The following is a 21,688-nucleotide window of genomic DNA, read 5'->3' as shown; positions in this document are numbered from 1 at the left end:
GCCAAAAGATGGCTACAGCGCGGGCTTAAAATGCTAGAAGGGCATTAGGACTCAGCTGATCAGATCGGGGTTGAGGGCCAATCAGTGGGCCCTTTACTTCCGTGATCAGCAGTCATTGGCTGACTGCTGATCACATGAGCCATTTTTTTTTCTTCTTGCTGTCAATGAAAGAGCCGTTACCTGGCTTCTGTTGAGGGACATTAGTGGCCACCAGTGCCACCTCATATGTGCCCAGCAGTGAAGGAGAAAAATTATCTGTTTGCAAAATTTTATAACAAAATATGAAACCTTCTTCTTTATTTTTTTTTATTTATTTTTTTTTCCCCCATTTTTTTTGTGTGCTAATCTCGTATCAAAAATAAAGGTTACAAAAATTCTCGTACGACAATAAAAATTCCAAGTGATGTAGTGTTGTATTGTATTTTCAATTGACACCTGTACTTGGTAAACAAAAATCTTACTAGGATATGAAAAATTGTGCATGTCCGATCGGATGAACTGTCATGATCGGCTCTCAAAAGCTCTGTACCTTAACTTACTATCAGGTTATTGTACAATTGCTTTGAAAGCAATATTTTTCGTACAATTTTCTGATCTATGTGTATGGGGCTTTAGTCTAGGCCAAGCTCCTCAGAGATTTACTGTCCCCCACTGGCTGACCATCTAGATTATTTCAATGGAAACTCAGATGGGGGGTTCTGTGGGCTCGGTTTGGAGCTCCCATGCTGGCTGTTTGTTTTTGCAGGTGTTGCGCGTGTGGAGAAGCTTGTTATGTTACAGGCCCCTGAGGGTGAGCTGAATTCTTTGAGGGTTCAGGGAATGGGGGACTCGACTTCTGGCTCCTAGGTGCAGCCCTAGGCCTTTTCAGCATATTCTGGGGGGAGGGATTTGTTCACGGTTTCCTCCCTCTTTCTCCATACTGAAGTGAAGTACGGTGGCCATTGCTGATCTGCAGCTTGTCAAATTCTGGAGCCGCTGCTCATCTGGAGGGCCAGAATGCTGTTAGCATCATGTCCTGTCCCTTTTGACTTCTTGAAAATTTGAAATGTTTGCTTATAGCTTGATTCTCTGCTTGGCAGAATAGTAAATATTTGAAACTTTCCTCAACCAGCGGAGGAGGCAAAGCCAACAAAATGTGCGATTTTGTCGTTTTTAGTTAATTCAAGCTTCAAACCTACAATATGCATTGGCAAGACAGCTGTGGAAGTATCTTTTACAATGCAGCAAATGGTGTTTTGCAACCAGGGCTGGTGCAAAGATTTTTGACACTTTAGGTCAGTGATGGCGAACCTTGGCACCCCAGATGTTTTCGAACTAGATTTCCCATGTTGCTCATGCACTCTGCATTGTAGTTGAGCATTATGGAAATGTAGTTTCAAAACATCTGGGGGGGGGGGGGGCAAGGTTCGCCATCCCTGCCTTACCTCAGTTTGCTGCTCTGCCCTTGACTCCACACCCTTTACCCTGCCCATGTATACCCCACCTTTTTTGACTGCTCAAAAACTTAAAATAAAAATACCATAGGGTGTATAGTGAGGGGTTCAGGGTACCATTGGTTGGGGGCAGGGTGTATAGTGAGTAGTGCAGAGTAGATGGTAGGTACAGGATGAGAAGCTCCCACACAGGGTCGGGAGGAGTAGAGGACAGTGTCAGAGGGGACCATGGACTGCCTGAAATGGTCGGACGGATCCTGGATCAGAGCATCTGTATTAATCAGAGCTGGGAAAGCCAGGCAGGGAGGGGACAGCTGGTACTTGCTATTTGGGTAGCAGCAGAGCCTGGCCTTTTCTTGAAGGACATTCGCTTGGCTGGGGGGTTGAGCCAGCACCAAGAGGGAGGAAGCTGGGGCCTGGAACACGCGTGACGGGAGGGACTTTAAGACAGACATAGGAGCTCCCCACCCTCATTTCAGTCACCGAGAGACTGCAGTGACAGGGACTGGAACCGCTATCCCTGACCCACACCTCAACCCAGGGCCGCCATTACAAATCATGTACATACTACCTGGCAGGGCCCCCTCTTGGGTATTTAGGAGGCGGTGTGTGGGTGTGGCAAAACTGCATTAACAAAGAGGAAAGGCTTAAAACTTAAGCCTACATACAGAATGGAGGAATTAAAAGTTTGTAATGTACAGATTGCAGGGCTCATGAGTGGGTAGAGCACAAAGTGCAGGGATCAGGATTGTGTAATGCAGAGGTCAGGAATATGTAAAATACAGAGTTCAGGGGTCAGACTATAAAGCACAAAAGGAATGGTCATCTACTGGTTTTTAGTCGGCACTTGTAGGCAGATCATTTTGCCCCCAGCAAGGCATATTTCACATGGGAGGTCAGGGGCAGTAAAAACAGGCAGCTGAGCCCTGGTTTTACTGCAGCCTGACCAACCACCTACAGTCTAAAATACAGCTGAAGGAGGCTGCTTGCATGCTATGACTTCGACACTTTGCATCACGGCCACAAAACAAGTTTAATGTGGCATATCGACCGCCGACTGATGTGCGCTCTAGGCTGGCGCCTTCCTTGCCTATAGGTAGCGATGGCCCTGTATTTAATGTTATGCCGACTGCTTGAGTCGCCTCATAGGGTTTTGTCTCCAGTCATCTCATAAAGCTCCCTCTGAAAGGGAAGAGTTTAAAACTACTAGCAAAGATTCAGAAGGTGGCAAAAGAATAACTTTTTTTGGTACTAAAGAAATTAAAGAATCGGTGAAAAATTCTTCACTGCTTACAGTAGACTCCTTTAGTGTCAGTCTTGGCATGTGAGATGATACTTCAGAAATGCTAGGAAATACTTTGGTGGAACAAAAACCGAGAAGGGAGTTTATTGGAATCTAAACAGCTCAGTCTATCATGACACATGCCAGTCTGAGGGGATGGGGGAGCCACAGTGGAACAATTTGTTCAAAGGAACCAGATTCTGAAAGCTTGCAACAAAACCCTCCAGTTTCAGATAATTGCAGTGCACCCGGAAAGTATTCACAGCGCTTTACTTTTTCCACATTTTGTTACAGCTTTATTCCAAAAATGGATTTAATTCATTATTAGTTCATAATGGCAATGTGAAAGAAGTTTGTTTTTGAAGTATTCAAATTTATTAAAAATGAAAAAAACATACAGAAGTATTCACAGCCTTTGCTCAATACTTTGTTGACACCAATTACAGCCTCATGGCTTTTGAGTATAATGCTACAAGCTTGGCACACCTATTTTTTGGGCTGTTTCTGCCATTTTTCTTTGCAGGATCTCTCAAGCTCCATCAGGTTGGATGGGGAGCGTCGATGCACAGCCATTTTCAGATCTCTCCAGAGATGTTCAAACTGGTTTAAGTCTGGGCTCTGGCTGGGCTACTCAAGGACGTTCAGAGCTGTCCTCTTTTGGCTGTGTGTTTAGGATGGTTGTCCTGTTGGAAGATAAACCTTCACTCCAGTCTGCGGTCCAGAGCGTTCTGGAGCAGGTTTTCATCAAGGATGTCTCTGAACATTGCTGCATTCATCTTTCCTGTATCCCTTTTAGTTTCCCAGTTTCGGCTGCTGAAAACACTCCCCACAGCATGATGCTGCCACCGCCATGCTTCACTGTGGGGATGTTGGCCAGGTGATGAGCGGTGCCTTGTTTCCTCCAGACATGATGCAATCTGTTTCATCAGACCAGAAAACTGTTTCTCATGGTCTGAGAATCCTTTAGGTGCCTTTTGGCAAACTCTAGACAGGCTGTCATGTGCCTTTTACTGAAAAGTGGCTTCCGTCTGGCCATACTACCATACAGGCTTGATTAGTGGAGTGCTGCAGAGATGGTGGTTCTTCTGGAAGGTGTTTTTCTCTCCACAGAGAAACACTTGAGCTCTGTCAGTGACCATCTGGTTCTTGGTCACTTCCCTGACAAAGGCCCTTCTCCCCTGATCGCGGTTTGGCCGGGTGGCCTGCTCTAGGAAGAGCCTGGGTGGTTCCAAACTTCCATTTACAGATGAAGGCCATTGTGCTCATTGGGACCTTTAATGCTGCAGACATTTCTGTACCCTTCCCCAAGTCCGTGCCTTGATACAATCCAGTCTCTTTGGTCTAAAGACAATTCCTTGGTTTTCATGGCTTGGTTTGTGCTCTGACATGTGCTGTTAACTGTGGGACCTTTTTTATATAGACAGGTATGTGCATTTCCAAATCATGTCAAATTAACTGAATTTACCACAGGTGGGACTCCAAGTTGTAGAAACATCTCAAGGATGATCAGTGGAAACAGGATGCACCTGGGCTCAATTTGAAGAGTCATGGCAAAGGCTTAAAGTATGGGACTTTTTTTAAAATAAATTTGCAAAGATTTCAAACTTTTCACATTGCCGTTATGGTATTGTTTATAGAATTTTTGAGGGGAAAATTAATTTTGGAATAAGGCTTTAACATAACAAAATGTGGAAAAAGTGAAGCACTGAATACTTTCTTGGATGCACTGTAAGTGATATGGTAAGCTCTCAAAGGTCTTCCAAAGGCATGTGAATGTGTTTTCAGACAATACCACAGCGGTATCTTTTGTGAACACAGGGAGGTACAAGTAGTCTCTTGTTAAAGGATTTAAACCAAACATCTGTTCTGGACTAAGGAACTTGGCAGCAAAACTTTAAAGATGAAAAGAAAATGTCTCTAGAGTATCAGCCAAAAGACATTAGATCTAGCATAATGGTGTCTAAACTGTGAGTTGTTGGCTCTGGGGGGACCCCCAGTGATCTAGTGGTCAGTCTCTTTGCTATAAGAGGAAAGACCCTTCCTCCAAGGTATTTTCCTTTTATACAAGAGGAACCTCTCAGATGTGTTTGGTGCCCTCAGTTAAATGTGAGACTTTGCTCTCGTTTTTATGCGGTTCCTTCTCTGCCCACTCTCCCAAGGGTTTAAGGAAAATCTGGGCGGAGGGGGAAGAAGTCGTCTTAACTCCTAGCTGGCCCAAGAGAGTGAGGTTTTTGCAAAACAATGCTAACACCCAGAATTGACCTTTTCTAGGTACCAATTCTGCATGCAAAGAAAATCTGACTGCCTGGTGCTTTTGGGTCGAAAGGAGGTCTTTCTGCCAAAGTAATCTTTACTTTCGAAGGTTGATACTTTTGAGTTCCTAATTTCTTAGACTTTGAATTTTCTTCAATTAGGGCTAGACATGGGGCTAAATTCAAGCATTCTTAAAGCCTGGCTGACAATCCATATATCAAACTATTTATGAAGATAGCCTCACTTTTTCAGACCTTCTTTCATCAAAGGTTCCTCTCCTGGGTATTAAAAGGATTGATGAAAACCTATGGAATTTCTTGACCAAGCCTCCCTAATTCCTTACAATTAGACCTAGCCATCTCCACAAAAAGAGGAGGGTATATTTAGGCTTTCTCAAAATGTAGACGTTCTATTCCAGGAGAAGATCGTCCTCTTGGAACCTTCCTACATTCCAATGGTAGCATTGAATTTACATCCCTCCACTGATGTTGTTTCCCTCTTTTCATCCTAATCCTGAGAACGAAGACCTTCACAAACGGGATGTGAGTATCTGCTCAGGTACCTACAGATCACAAGGCTTTAGTGGAAAGAAAAATGTCTTCAGTTCCAAGGAAAGAATAAAGACCATAAGGTTTTCAAGATCAACGTCACCAGGTGTTTAACCCAGGCAATTTATTGTAATTACATAGGCCGCCTCTTGAGGTAAAGGCACATTATACCAGGTTGATCTCTAGCTCCTTGAGCTTGGGCTGGCTTGGCTACAAAATTTTTTAGATGCGCAACAGTTAGTCTTGTGTGTGGTTTTTTGTTTTTTTTTGTTTTTTTTTTATTTTATTTTTGGTACAGGTTTGAGGTAGATCTACAGTAGATCAGGAGGCAGCCTTTGGATGAAAGTTATACGGTTTTCCACACCAGCTGTGCCAACTTGGGATGTGGTGGAAAACAAGTGACCTCATAATGGGTATTCCTTTTCTATGTAGTCACCACCATGAAAGCACAGCCTTATTACTTTCCTGGTGTGTAATTGGCCATTTCTGCTATGTTACACAGGAAGGGGTTGTCCTAACCATAACCATATCCTGTCCCTCACATGTGGTCAATTTCTCAGTTGTGCTGTCATGGTGAGTACATGGAAAGACCGCCTTATTTAACATTACACAATGTTTTGAGCCAGCAGCTCTGATTAAGATCCCTTCAGTTGGCACCTGATGCCTACAGCAGGGACAGAGCAGAACTGGAGCAGTGTTCTGTTGTATGTCTAAATGGAAAGGGAATTTGCAGTAAGATTTGTATAAGAGGTTGTTTTTGCCCCTAGAATAGACCACATCTGTAGCTATGAACATGAAGTTTTAATGCATGAGCAATGGAGTCTGGTAGCTCCAAGTTGGGGAGCACTGTGAAGATCTCGCAGGAGTGTGCATATAAGGTAGACTGGGAAGACCTCAAGGATCCTGCCAGCACATGGACAGTTGAGTAAGGCTTTTGGGGGTTGTAAAATATTTTATAGTGTGAATTAAAAAATGGCCTTGCGTAGCAATCTCTGTATTTGGGACAACATGTTGCCCTAGACACCGAAATGATACAAGAGGTGGAGTTTGCACAAAAGAGCAGTTGAGTTAAAACTAATCCTTAAACTTCCGTTAAAAGCATGCTTTCTTTGAAAATCAGCTAGGTTTTTTTCCTGTACAGATCGAGAAGCCTGAACATTTCTATCCTTTCTCTCATAGAATTGAATGTCCTGAGATGGCCATTGGGCAGAAGTAGGAAACCAAAGTAAATGTTATATTGTGTATTTTGTTTTTATGCTTTTCACTCTAACCCAGTTGCCCTAGGCCAGTGATGGTGAACCTTGGCGCCCCATGGCGCCCCAGATGTTTTGGAACTAAATTTCCCATGGTGTTTAACTACACTGCAGAGTACATGAGCATCATGGGAAACATGGTTCCAAACCATCTTTGGTGCCAAGGTTCACTGTCCTAGGCCCTCGCCCACAAGTGCCATCTTTAAAATAAAGCCCAGTGTAGCCCTGCAGCATTCCTTTCTTTTGACCCACATAATGCAGTTTAACATCTTCAGAATTCATGCCAGGGAATGTCATGTCAGTGAATCCAAAGGTCGGAGTCATGTGGTGCTTTTTTTTTTTTACACTGTTTACTACTAGAAACAGGTTTTTACCCTCCTGTAATCAACTATCATTGCTCTTCTATTGGCCTTTTGAAAGATCCTTAACAGGGTTAAAATACAAGTAAAATAAGTGACTGTAGTCCCCTGTCTTGCACACCTAGGGTGTGTGTGTACTCTAAAGCAATCGTGAGGACTAAAATTAATTCTGCTGTGCTAGCGTATTGTGCTTTAGGTTCCTCAAGGGGGGAAAAAAACCTTTCTTACAGACCAATGGCTCAAGCTGAAATTGACGCATTTCAGTTTGACAAGTCCTGGCTTAAAGTGTGAATAAAATGGAACCGCCAAAACAAAGTGTTTGCTGTGTTGTCTCTTTAGCTAACTTATAGATTTCCCTGTAGATTCGTTGTCGTAAGTTTGCCGAACAAAGATTGTAAAGACAAAGTGTATTCAAATATGTACACTTGACAGACTGACCCATAACCATTCAATTTGCCCATTTATTTTCTTCCACTCAAGTTGGTGTTATGAATGAGGCAGAAAGATTGCATGCTTATGGCCTTCTACAGGGATACCTGATTTTCCAGGTGAAAAATAAGGGAATGGTTCCAAAGAAGTCCATAAAATTGGTAAAATTAAAATTTGTGCTTCAAGTGGTTGAAAACACTCATGTACCCAATGAAGTCACTAGCATCAGGCGACAAATAAAAATAAGTTGAAGCGGGTTTATCTGCAGGCATCTCTCCTGTAGATCATTCTAAAAACACACAGATCAAAGTGTTTTGTTTTTTATCAGCTCTAGCAGTAGAGGGCATTGGATCTGAAGTCTGTTTTTGATCTTTGAGGGGCTCTAAACCCTGATTCAAGGGAAGAGACAACACCCCCTTCACACTACACAAAACATGCAGAGCTGAGGATATTGGTCACATGCACTGTGCTGGAGCTCCCCTCCCCATCAACTTTTTTTTTTACTCTTGGTGCAGGAAAACCTGTCAAGTGACTTGCACAGACAACGGAGGGAGGCGGCAGCAGAGAGAAATGACTGTGCTTTGGATATGGATAGACAAGTATACACTATAGAAGGATGTGTTTTGCTAATATTTCAGGTCTGAGGTTTATAACCACTTTAAACTTTGCCATACTTAAATTGCCATTAAGCACTCAAAATCGGGTAAGTGCCCCAGCCCCGACGGGCTGTCGCTCCAATACTACAAATGCTTTCAAACGCTCCTGACACCGAGGCTCCTTGGGGGGATGGAACGCTATCCCCTCTTCCCTGTCCCTACCCACTAGCTTTTTAGAGACCCACGTCACGGTAATCCCAAAGGAGGGCAAAGACGTCACACGAGCCGAAACCTATAGGCCGATATCTCTGCTTAATGTCGACGTCAAACTGTACGCGAAAATTATAGCAAACAGACTCCTCCCCCTTATTCCCTCCCTGGTGAGCCTGGACCAAGTAGGCTTTGTCCCCAGGAGAGAGGCCCGGGACAACACGATTAAGGCCCTTAACATCCACCATGCCCTTACGGTTACGTGGAGGCAGGGTTTCTTTCTTTAGATGCCGAGAAGGTGTTCGACAGGGTGGACTGGCGCTACATGACCGAGGTATTGCGGGCTTTGGGTCTGCCCCCCCGCATGCTCACCAGCATCCTAGCGCTATACTCCAATCCTTCCGTGTGAGGGTAAATGGTCACCTGTCGGACGCCTTCGTCATCGGGAATGGGACACGACAGGGTTGCCCCCCCCCCCCTCACCCCTTATTTACATTCTGACCCTCGAGCCGCTACTTAACAGACTATGATCAAACATTAGGTGCATTACCGTACATATAAATATATAAAGTGGCAGCCTTTACCGATGACCTTCTGCTGTTCCTCTCCCACCCACACATTACCTTACCCAACCTACTGAGTGACCTTGAACGTTTTAGTTCGTTATCCAATTTGAAGATTAATTATATGAAATCCCATGCTCTCAACATAACACTACCTCCTGAAGTCCAGACAGCCTGTCAAACAAACTTTCCTTTTGACTGGAAGCCTGAAGCCATTACCTAAGCATCCAAATTCCCCGACATCTATACAGACTGTTCGATCTTAACTTCAAGCAACTCCTGACTGCAATCCAGGTCGACCTGCGGAAGTGGATGGGACTTTCCTTGTCCTAGTTCGGCCGCATTGTACTCATGAAAATGAACGTGGTACCAAGGGTACTATGCCTCCTGCAAACGATCCCGATCTCCTTACCGGGCTCTTTTTTTTCTCCGAATATAGGAGGGCCTGCTCAGACTTTGTCTGGAAGTATTCCCAACCTTGCCTTGGGTTCTCAAAACTTACTCTTCCGAAGCTTAAAGGGGGGACCGGGCTACCAGATTTACACGGCTACTACTTGGCTTGCCATATGGCAAGGATAGTGGACTGGAGGCTTCACTCCGGCTCTAAGGCGTGGGTGATGCTGGAATCTCGCATGTCCAACACTGTCCTTGGCGCTCTGCCCTGGCTTATGCCGCAGCATCGCCCCCTCCCCCCCCCCCCCCTGACCCGGACTCACCCTCTCATTAACGCCACTCTAACCTTCTTCCACGTGGCCTGCTGGAAAGCCTCTCTATCTTCACTACATGGACCCCGGACCCCTGTCCGCAACAATCCTGCCTTTACTCCAGGTATGTCTAGCTCTTTCCTGCAGGAAGAATTTCCGACTTAAAATCTAGAAGTGCGCTCCTCCCTACAGAGGGGGAGGCTACTATCTTTGCCGCAACTAGCTGCCAGATCTCTCACGCGATCTTTCCCATCCTAGTCGTATAGACAGATACAACACTTCTTACCTCTTCACCTATGATGGGCCACTGGTCTAGAGAGCTTTCCCCATTTGAGGCTTTATGCACCAGACGACCACCGCAATCTCATACTATCTCGTACATATACGCGATCCTCTTAGTGCATTCACAGCATCCCCAGGATACGGCCTGCAAGGCTTGGGAATCCGACTTACAGATTTCCCTCACTGATGAGGAATGGGAAACCGTCAACGAGTGCATCCACAAGAGTTCTCGTAACACCTCTGTCCAGGAAAATGCATACACATTACGGAGCAGATGGTATAGAACCCCTACCCTTCTCCACAGGTTTTATCCAAGCTGCTCCAAACTCTGCTGGCGGTGCAATCAAGAGGATGGGTCTCTATTGCACATATGGTGAAGCTGTTGCCTCCTCCAGCCTTTCTGGAAAATGGTCCACCAGATCACTTGCCGAGTCACCTCCTACACCTTGGACTTTACGCCGGCCTAATACCTGCTTCACCATACGTCCCTGCCCAAATGCCACTACCTCAAGTCCTTAGCTATGCACATGGTTAATTCCGCTAAGGATGTGTATTCCCATACATTGGAGATCCATGCATGTCCCCACTACAGCGGAATGGTTCTCTAGAATTCACAAAACGGAAGAGATGAAGAACTAATTCTTAGATCACAGGATAGAATACACAAATTTCATGCTACATGGTTGTGCTGGTCTGCGTTTAAATCCTCACTGACGTCCACGGAGCCGGGGGGGGGGCTGGGGCTTGCACCTGGCGCGTCTTCTCCCCCCCCCCCCCACGTTTCTCCTCTCCTCCCCTCCGCTTTCGTTTCTTCCTATAACTTTCTCTGTTCCTTCTGGACCTTTCCCCAATCCCTTTTACTGCCCACCCCCTTCCCTTTTTTCTACTTTTTTCTTCTCCATTTTTCCCTCGCCCTGCTGGTTCTGATGTGTTGGGAGAGCCCGACCGTGATCGACCCCCCCCCCCCCCCATGGGCGGGTCGGCTGCTCCACTCTATATAAGCACTGTTACCTCTACTTGATGCTCCTATGGTCACTGTGTCCCATGCTTTGGACACTTTTACCTGACTTGTCATTGTACAACATGTTACTGCTACAATTCAAAATGTTTGTGTTATGTTTTCATGCGCTCATTAGAGCAAAGTTTGTAAACCCTTTTTCTTAAACTTGAATAAACTATTTTGATGGAAAAAAAAACTAGCTTAAGATTTGATGAGGAAAAAGATGGATGGAATGCAGACAAACCGTAAAGCCAAGGATCCTCAAAAGACTTAAGACCCTGGAGAATATTTTGAGGCATGCACATCTGTCAAGACTGGGTGAAGTAACCTGTTTTGACTTGGAACTGATCTTCCAAATTTAAATTCTAGAATTCCTGCTGTAATGGAGCGATCTGAAAAGTGGTTACACAAATGTAGAAGATGCCAATTGTACAACAAACAAGACTATATTGTAAGGTCTGGAGGGTTAAAAAGACACATTAGAACTCCTCAAATTTTATATAGAAGATCTAAATCGTATTTTGTATCTAATAAATCATAACTTTATTCTGCTAAATCTGGATGGCAGATTTTGAAATAGATTTGAGCTTGCCAGATGTAAATAGAGGCATTAAGGGTATGTCTGAGCAAAATCTCCCCACCATAACCCTCAGACTTTTTGATTTGGGGAGTTGGTTGTGAGAGACTCGTTGCATGGTCAAGAAATAGCTGTTGCATTAGCAGCTCTGAGCTCTTTTTGATATTGACACTGCCACAAATTTAACGTCATTCTGAGGGCTAGTGACTGATTCAATGCAGGGCAAGTGCAATCTGATGTAGTAAAGACCCTGCAGACTCAAAGTATTTATTTTAAACCCTTTTTAATTTAGTTGCTCATGCAATTTTACAAGATTTGATTTTTTTTTTTTTCTCATTAAGACCTTATTTATACCTGCAAATTGGCCTGGCAGCCATGTAAATGTGAGAACCTGACAGTCTGCATGCAGGGCGAATCACTTGCAGGTGATTTTTGCATAGCAATTGCATGCGAGCTGCTTCAATTAGTTGTGGGAGCCAGTAGCCTCCCAATGGTTTTAATGGGCTATCTCCTGCAGCTAATTGCGAGGACCCCCACACTGGGGTTCTTGCATGTACACTCTAGGCAATATGCTAGTGTGAATTTAGCCTAAAACAATATTTTAGAATAGTTACCCAGAATCTCTGAATGTACCAGTTAGAAATGACAAACTTCACCTCCAAGAAGCTACTGTAGTGTAAACTGTTACATTCCTGTCTGCGTGTGGCCACGAGTGATGTAGCCATCTGAACTTTCTTATATTGACTTGTACTGGAGCTGTACTTTCTTTCCCCAGTGACTTTCCACTGTTGCTTATTGTCCCACCTAGAAAATCTCTGCACAGGGTGAGACTGAGTGTATTCATCACAATATATGGGGGTGGAGTACGCAGCTTATAGCGTTAGCCTGCGCTCTCAAAAAAAAGTCCTTAGGGCTGTGTAGGCATCAGCGTCTCCTAGCTACTGCAGATTTCCTTTCAATGGCTAAACTGAGTTCTGTGTGCAATGCTCAGATACACTTTAAAGACCGGTCTCAAGTTGGCAAGTTTATTCTAATATGTGATTTTTGTTTATGCAGATCTGAAAGGGAGCCAGGAATTCACCCTCGTACGCCCAACAAATATAAGAAATATAGTCGGCGGTCATGGGACATGCAGATTAAACTTTGGAGACGAGCTCTTCATGCTTGGGATCCCCCTGAAGAGCTATCTTTTGAGTAAGTCTCCGCTACATGTTTACCAAGACCTTAATGACCTTAACAATGCTCTTTGTTTTTTAAATGTTTAAGTGATTCCTGAAACTTCTTTGATCATAGGGTGTTGCAAGGGTGATAATTGTTTCGGTCACTGGTTTATATTTAATATTTTATATGGCATAAGTGCAGCTCTGATTTTGTTTACAAGGATTGTAGTTGACCTAGGGCACAGGGAAAGAGTGGCATGGTGAGGAGTATAGTGCAGGCAGGATTACAATAAGTGGGAGACCTTTACATGCTGTTTTGATCTAATGGGTTAGAAAAGGGGTGTGTGGTAATTTTTTTTTTTTTTTCTTTTTCATGCATAGAATGCATGAAGGTAAAAACCATCTGCCTTTAGCACTATGACTGTGTATGGACAGTCCAAAGAAAACGTCCTGAAAGTGAATAGGATGAGGAACTTTGAACTGGTAGCTGTAAAACACTTTTTGTGATTTAAAACACTTGCGCACAATCTGAAGTTATCAATTAGCCTGTTCTGCATACAAATTTTAAAGTAAATTATATGGTTATGAATTGTTCACATTTGCAGAACCCATAAAACGCTCTTATTGTAAGTCAGTCTGTTGTCTCTGGGATAAGGCATTCTCCCAGGTAGGACACAAACCAGCAAAAAACAAATAGTCTTTTGATTCTTTCGATTCTTTTAGGGATATAGATGTGCACAGTTTTTTTACAAACGGTAAAGTGTCCATATAAAAGAACATATCGGTAGCAGTGATCATATTAGTGGCGTACCTATCATATCTGGCATCAGGGTCGATCATTTGTCAACACAACTCTCCCATAGTGGGAGGGTTTTAAAGAGAGGCATGGTTAAAGTGGAGCTAAACCCTCCTATTTTTAGGCAAGGAAGCGGCTTTCTAAAGCAGGCCATTCATGGGTCGAATTCTGAAATTTTCTTTCAAACTTTACCCCATTAGTGGGCTGCAGCAACAGTAGATTTTTCGTGCGGCCATTGAATTTGAGTGATCGTCACATTGGAAATTTTTTGGAAAAACTAATACATTTCTAATCAATGATGGGAGAATCGTGCAAGAACTAATAAAAAAGTGTATGAGCTGTGACCTGGAAAGAAGATTCCTGGCCACAAATTTTCTGTAGAATTGGGTTAAATTGGTTGGTTGGTCGAAATTCGAAATCAATGGTGGCGCCATCGGATCACAAAACACACAATTTCTGTTTTTCAAAAGAATTTGTTCAGAATTTGATCCATGTATGGCTGGCTTTAGCCTATGATCTTCAATTGCCTTGATATTACACATGTAATCAGTTCTGACGCCAGCCATTTGACGGTTTGGTTGAGCGCACAACCAAATGGGACAGTTACATTCCCGGCACATGCCGAAATGTAATGTTTTTTTGAGACTGTTAACCACTTCCATACCGCCTCATTGTAAAATGACGGCAGCAGGAAGGCTTTACCGATCCAGGCCGTCATAGGACGGCGGCCTGATCTCCCCACTACTGCGTGCCCCCCGGGGGCGCGCGGCGATCAGGGGTGAGGCTCGTCCCCCAGACATAGCCCATCCCTGATCAAGGTAAACAGCCAATAAAATTGGCTGTTTACCACGTGATCGGCTGTGTCAATCACAGCCGATCACATGAGCGGCTCCAGCGCGAGCCGCTCGTTCTCTCCTCAATGCGCGCCCCCCGCAGCGTGGCGATCGGGGACGAGGCTTGTCCCTCGCACAAAGCCTATACCCGATCTAGGTAAAGAGCCAATGAAATTGGCTTACCACGTGACCGGTTGTCAATCACAGCTGGTCACAGAATGTCAACAGAACACGGTAACTAGCTGTCACCGTGTTCTCCCCCTCACACTGATCCTGTGTGAGGAGGAGATTGTGGTAACAGCTAGTTACCAATTACAGTGCACCCCAAAACACACTGATTGCCCCCCCCCCCCCAATAAAGAGGACCTGTCACTAGCCCATCAAATTACCAGAGTACCTGTCACCAGCCCATCAGAGTACCCGAGTACCTGTCAACAGTACCTTTTCTGAAGCTCATTAGTGTACCTGAGTACCTATCTGCAGCCCATGCCTCCTAGATTGGGTTGGGGTGCTTGCTTTCCAAAATGGGGTCATTTTGTGGGGGGGGTTTCCATTTTCCTGGGGTTCCAGGGCCTTCAAAAGTGTGATTGGTTGTAATGAAATTATATGTGTAATTTATGCTCCTAGAACACCTGACAGTACTCCTTGCATGTTGCGCCTCTGTATGTGGCTATACTGTGACAAAGTCCCACATATGTGGTATCGCTATACTCAGGAGGAGTAGTAGAATGTATTTTGGGGTGTCATTTTTGCTATGTACATGTTATGTGTTAGAAATATCCTATAAATTGACAACTTTGTGTAAAAATATATGCGTTTTCATTTTCTTTCCACATTTTCCAAAAACTTGTGATAAAAAATGACATGTTCAAAAGACTTACTATGCCTCATAGAATATACGTTTGGGTGTTTGCTTTCTAAAATGGGGTCATTTTGTGGATATTTCTATTGTTCTGGTGCTCCAGGGCCTTCAAAAGTGTGATAGGTTGTTAGGAAATTATATGTGTAATTTATGTTTCTAGAACACCTGACGGTGCTCCTTGAATACTGGGCCTCTGTATGTGGCCAGGCTGTGTAAAAGTCTCACAAATGTGGTATCGCCATACTCGGGAGTAGCAGAATGTATTTTGGGGTGTAATTGTAAGTATGCATATACTGTGTGTGAGAAATAACTTGTAATTATGACAATTATGTGTAAACAAAAAAAAATAATTAATTTTTCCCAAGATTTGTGGGAAAAAATTACAACTTCAAAAAACTCACCATGCCTCTTACTAAATACCCTGGAATGTCTACTTTCCAAAAAGGGGTCATTTGGGGGGGTATATGTACTGTCCTGACATTTCAGGGCCTCAAGAAATGAGATAGGCCGTCGGTACATCAGGTGTGATCAATTTTCAATGATTGGCACCATAGCTTGTAGTCTCTAACTTTCACACAGACTAATAACCAATTTGGGTTATTTTTACCAAAGATATGTAGAAGTATAAATTTTGGCCCAAATTTATAAAAGAAAATTACTTATTTGCAAAATTTTATAATAGGAACTAAATTTTTTTTCAAAATTTTCGCTTTTTTTTTTCACTTGTATCGCAAAAAATAAAAAAACCCAGTGGTGATTAAATACTACCAAAATAAAGCTCTATTTGTGTGGAAAAAAATGATAAAAAATTTGATTGGGTACAGCGTTGCATGACTGAGTAATTATTCAAAGTTTGAGAGCGCCGAAAGCTGAAAATTGGTCTGGGCAGGAAGGGGGTGTAACTGCTCTGTATGGAAGTGGTTAAATTGATTGGCTTTAAAATAAAGCCTGCTCACTGTATACATAGCATGCACACAAACCATAATACTTCTACCTACACCTTCAGAAGTGGGTGACTCTCAAAGTGCAGGGCTCAGAAGTGGGTAACGCCACTACACCAAATAAACCAAAAATACACTCTCCTGCCAGTACAGATGGTCTGACCCTTTCACTGCCAGAGCAGTTTTTGTGCTTTATGCACACAAATTTTAGGCCTGAAAATTCTTTCAAAATCCCCACACGTTCTATATTTTCTGAAAGCCAAGACCCTGGAGAGTAAAATGGTAGTTTAATTTTAATTTTTCTAATTTTTTTTTTTTTGTTATTTACGCAATGGTTTATCAAGTGCAAAATTTCAGTAAAAATATAAATTTTTAAGGCACAAAAATGTAATCATGCACCAAATAAACTACTAGTAGCATCGCGCATTATATTTGCGCACTGTACAGTTTCCATAGGCAACGCTTTAAAAGCTGTACAGGTCATCCGTTTAGAATGGGACTGTGAATAGGCCTAGATTTATTGCTCTCACTCTGATTGCACGGCGTAATGTATTGTGTATTGCAAGCAACATGCGTGCCCTAGATTTTACATTTTGTGTATTCATGTGAACAGTATGGGATCAAAATAATTTGTGGGGGGTAGTTTCTTGTGTCTGCAGGAGCCTGAGATTGCACCCATGCTGCTGTAGGGGAGAATATGATCACTACTTATAAAGAAGTGGTCCATATAGTGAACTTGGTGTATAGCGATTCACTTTGGCAGCACAAAAGACTAAAGGGCACTTATGTCTGGAGAAAGATTTACCCTCCACATATGAAAAGGCTTCTAAACAGTAAGCTGTCAATGTGGAATAAACTCCCAAAAACTAGTTCTGACCAGCTTTTTTTGAGATGGATAAACCATCTGCCTCAAGGTTTGACATGCATTCTGAGAGTGCTCTACTGGTGACCAGTTGTAAAGTTACCGTAGCCTTTCCTTCAGTGTGAACCTATATGGCCATTCTCTTCTGACCTTCTTCATTAAGGTGTTCCTCAAAGGAAATTCCATTTGCAGAACTACTGCTCATTGAATTTTTTTTTTTTTTTTTTTTGGGAGATTATGCATGAAAATCCTAGGCGTGGTTACAAATACTGCAACCAGCCGTTTGACACCAGTAATCATGCCAGTCACAATTACTGATCCAATAGTCCACCATTATAAAAACCTCAGTCATAGTTTGTCTTTCCTCCTGATCCACAGGAGCTGCAACTGTTAATTATATTCCCAGTCTTTATGCTAACTGCAGGGGACTCCCCGGCCAGCCTCCCATCCCAGCACCTGAGCTGTACTACTCAAAGCTCAGTGGGCTTTGGGTAGTGCAAGTCAGGGGCAGCATATTGAGGCAAGCTGGCCCCCAAGCCTAAGTTTCACCCCTGCTCATGTGTATGCAACCATCCCTCCAGCTGGGAAGGTCAATGGCATCTCCCCCCGAAAGTCTGCACCTTGACTGAGCCAGCTATCCGGTCACCGCATCCTCTGGGCACCAGCACCGGCTGTCTAGAGGCCATATCTCCGACCGATAGAGCAAACAGGCACCCCATGCTGCTAGCAGAGCAAGATGGCGGCAGGTGCATAATTTCCGGTGCCTCGCGGCACTTCCGGTGAGGCACTTCCGGTCCACAGTCATCTTGGGAAAGGTGGAAGTTGGGCAATAGACCGGGCAACTTCTGCTGACGTGACTTTGGGGCGGTGGCGCAAATTTAAAAAATAGATGGATAAGCTCTCTTCCCCAAGGAAGTAGCAGACTAAGGATACCAGGAGAGCAGATGGCAGTGCAGGTACGTCCACCAACCTACATGGGGTCAGCTGGGGGTGGAGTTGGAGCTGTGCAGGAAGCAGTTAAAAGGCCCTTATGCAGGGGTTTTTCTGAGGCTGACCATGTCGGCTGCTTCCCCCACCCTGCCCTGCAGATCCTCCTTGTCAGGATAGCTCCAAGGTAAGCTGGAGTCTTCTGCCTTTTACCTCACTACATACGGTTATTCAGGTTTGTGTATGGCAACCGCCTGTCTCACTGGGTTCTTTGTGCTTATTTGCAGACCAAGACCCCAGAAGAGAAAAGGGCAAAGACCAGCAGCAAGGCACAGGTTTCCTCCAGAATGGGGAAAAACATTATGCCAAAATTCATCAACAGGGGTTCCTTTTTTAAAAACATGCTCAACTCCTTCAAGAAGGAAATTAAGAGCACGCTTGGGCCCCTACTTTTGGCCATAGAAAAGCTGTCCATCACCTCGTGTAGTTGGGAAGAGGTGGACCCAGTGGAGCAGGAAACTGATTCAGATAGCCCGGAATCAGAATCTGAAGTAGGAGTATGCTCGGACTCAGATGACGAAGACCCAGCATCAGAAAGCACGCTTTTTTCCCTCAGAAGACACTGACAATTTACAAAGAGCCATAGCAGATATGCTTTGTATCGAGGAGCAGAGTCGCAGAACTTTCCTTACACGATAAGATGTACAAAGGCTTGCAACCGAAAAACCAAGAACATTTCCAATACATTAGACTCTGAAACTTAAGGCCCCTGCACACTAGTGGAAATTCGGCCGGTAATTTTCGTCCGACCGATCTGCCGATTTTCGGCTTGTTAGTATGATGCTTCAGACAACAGACTCCAGGATTTTTTCGGCCGAAAGTCGGTGTGCAGGCTATATAATTTTTGTCGACCGTCAAAACACATCCGATTTTCATCTCATTAGTACAGATTTCGATGGGGAAAATCTTATGAGCAAGACTAGGCATGCTCAGAGATGAACACATACAAAGCAATCCAACAGATGACATCACTTCTGAAATAGAATTCTGTCGTGCGGGAAAATTCGTGTGCAGCCTAGAGCACATTCCAACCAACAGACACCACTCTGGACAAAAGACGGACGACCGGTCGGCGGAAATTCGTTGCGTGTGTACGAGGCTTTAGTCAAGAATGAATGAGAAGAGCCTGAAAAGCTCTTCACTCCAACTGCATTTAAGCGCAGATATCCTTTTGGTAAGAAATATATAATACTGCGCTATGGATACATATGTTTTTACCCTCAAATCCAAAATGCTGCTGTTCAAAAATACTAATATTTTAAGTGACAAAAATGTGATACACAGCGCAAATTAGGGTATGCCAAATAAAGTGACTGTTGCTTAAATAATGTGTATAGATAATAAATAAAATTGTGCAACAGTGCAACCTAATTATCAGCTTCATCCTGACATGAAATGAAGTGCTTCAATAGTGTAAACCAAGTATAAATATTAAGAGCAGAAATACATACATAATTGTGCATAAAATACAATCTATATATCAATAAAACTTGCAATAGTGCATATATAAATTAATTTGATAAAGTCCCAAACAGATTCAGTTCTTTAAGCAAGTAGCCAGTGAAGGTGCGGTGTGCTTAGGTGCTCCTTAATCTAGAAATTGGGGACAATCCGTGCCAAAAAAAGTGCAATGGTGTGAGTCCACTCCATATGGACTTCCACTTACCAGACTTCCAGGACCCCTTAGCAATATTGCATGTGGGTCAAACGCACCTAGTTCGGTGTGGAGTGGGCTCTTTTCTTTTAGGGCTGATCTTTTGGACTCCAGTAATCAGTCTTTCCTCGGTGGGTCAATAGATATGGGACCATAAGGAAGGAAGACTCAGTAGTGTAATCCCGTTTAGACGATTTATTGGATAATACATAAAATAACACTCACATTTTTCAGAGAAGTAAAAAGCCTTGTGATAGTATAATCTCCTATGCCAGTGGAGGCTTCTGGACTTGCGGTGTCTGCACAGGCTGCGCCGGTCCCGGCTTGCGTTCAACCGGAAGTGACGTGTGCTTCAAGCGTAAACCGGAAATTGCATTGACGCGTTTCGCCCTCCTCCAGGGCGTTATCAAAGATGTATGTCCTCTACCCAAAAAGCAGCGGAAAGCGCCCTTTGTCAGTCCAGGAAATTTAATAAACGGACCAAAGAAGCACTGGACACAACAAAACAAAGGCAAGGGAGAATTTATCCTCAAGCCTTCCATTCCAAGAAACTGAAAGCAATGGCTGTCTCCAGGTGGGGGGCAGACTGGCGTCCTTTGCTCATCAATGGAAGAAAACTACAAACTGATTTGTTCTTCGTGCGATGGCAAAAGGTAACTTGCTAGTTTTCCACTTGTCCCCCAACCAAGTACCTGGTGATGACACTCCTGAAAGGCACAGACCAAGCAGAGGCCTTCCTTTCTGCATTAGAAAATCGTATAAAACAAAGTGATTTGTCATGTACCGCCGGAAGAAAAGATGGGAGTTTATTCGCACATGATGCAAGGAAGAAGCCACCAGGCAAGCTAAGGCTCATACTGAACCTCAAACCACTCAACAGAAAGAAGGTAGAAGAGATTCAGGATGGAGTCCATCTACTCAGGAATATTGTTCAGGCAGGAGTATTCATGGCCACAGTAGATCTGCAGAATGCATATTTACATGTGCCAATAAAGTCATCAGATATCAAAGATTTGCGGTCCAGGGTTCAACTACCACTCTACATTTGCAGTACACAGCTCTACCTTTCGGTATCTCTTCTGCATCCAGGATCTTCTCGAATATTGGCAGAAGCCTTAAAAAAAAAAAAATCTAAAACAGCAAGGCATAGGCGTGGTGCTATATCTTTGCCGAATCAGCAGACAGACTGGAAGCCAATCTGCACATGAGCATCTCTTGCAAAGATTAGGATGGTTTGTGAAATGAAGAAAAATCACAATTCACCCCAAGCCAGAGTCCTATACTATACTGGATGCTAAGATTTTCCTGACTGAGGAAAAAGCCGAAAAGATCAAGGAAAGCGGTAGTATCCCTGATGGGGGCCAAATTCATGACCATCAGACAGGGCATAGCAGTGTTGGGACTGACATCCTCAATCCTGGCCATCACCTGGGCACAGCTCCATGATACCTGTACAAAATCGCATTGTGGCCCTATGGGATGGCAACCCATCATCCCTAGAGACGAATCCTTGTTCAATCAAAAGAACGCTGCAGTGGTGGTTCAGCTCTTAAATTTACCTCGAGGGGCGCAGATGGACAGGCCAGTCTGGTGCGGATCACTACAGCCACCAGCACTCTGGGTTGAGGGAGCTCATATGGTGGCTCGGCGCGTACAAAGAAAACGGAACCCCCACTTGTCTCAGGCATCCTCAAACATGAGGGAATTTAAAAGCTTTAGAGGAGGCGCTAAAAGCTTTCCAGCCAGCCATTCAGGGCAAAGATGTCCAGATTCAGCCAACGCCACAACTCTGGCATATCTGAACAGACAAGGGGGAACGAAATCGATTTGTCTAATGGATCTGACACACACGGCCAGGACGCGAGAGAAACATCAGAGCCATCTCTGCCATCCATCTAAAGGGAGCTAAAATCCTAAAACCAGACAGAATGGTCCTTAAATCAAGAAATCCTCTTGTGGATCACCTGACTCTGGGGGGGGGGGGGGTGCCTGAAGTGGATCTGTTAGCATCAAAAATAAATGCGAAGCTCCCCAAATTTTTCTCCCTAAACCCCAAAGATGGAAACATCGGAGTATATGTTTTTAACCAAAGCAGGGCTCCCAA

At 43.9% G+C, this 21,688-nt stretch overlaps 1 protein-coding gene across 2 annotated transcripts in view; it reads left to right on the top strand.

Annotated features, from left to right (window-relative positions):
- The window catches only part of LOC309553936 (oocyte-specific histone RNA stem-loop-binding protein 2-like), a 113,009-nt gene that overhangs the window by 74,294 nt on the left and 17,027 nt on the right, over positions 1–21,688 (top strand). Inside the window, exon 6 of one of the 2 annotated variants that reach the window (XM_082255439.1) lies at positions 12,546–12,683. The exons of the other annotated variant lie outside the window; for it this stretch is intronic. Within the exon in view, the coding sequence (XP_082111565.1) occupies positions 12,546–12,683 (138 nt within the window). The remainder of the gene's footprint in view (positions 1–12,545; positions 12,684–21,688) is intronic. 2 annotated transcript variants of the gene reach the window in all.

The sequence above is a fragment of the Pelophylax lessonae genome (assembly GCF_965119305.1).
Source record: "Pelophylax lessonae genome assembly, chromosome: 4".
NCBI lineage: Eukaryota > Metazoa > Chordata > Amphibia > Anura > Ranidae > Pelophylax > Pelophylax lessonae.
This window is presented reverse-complemented; position numbering and strand designations above follow the sequence as displayed.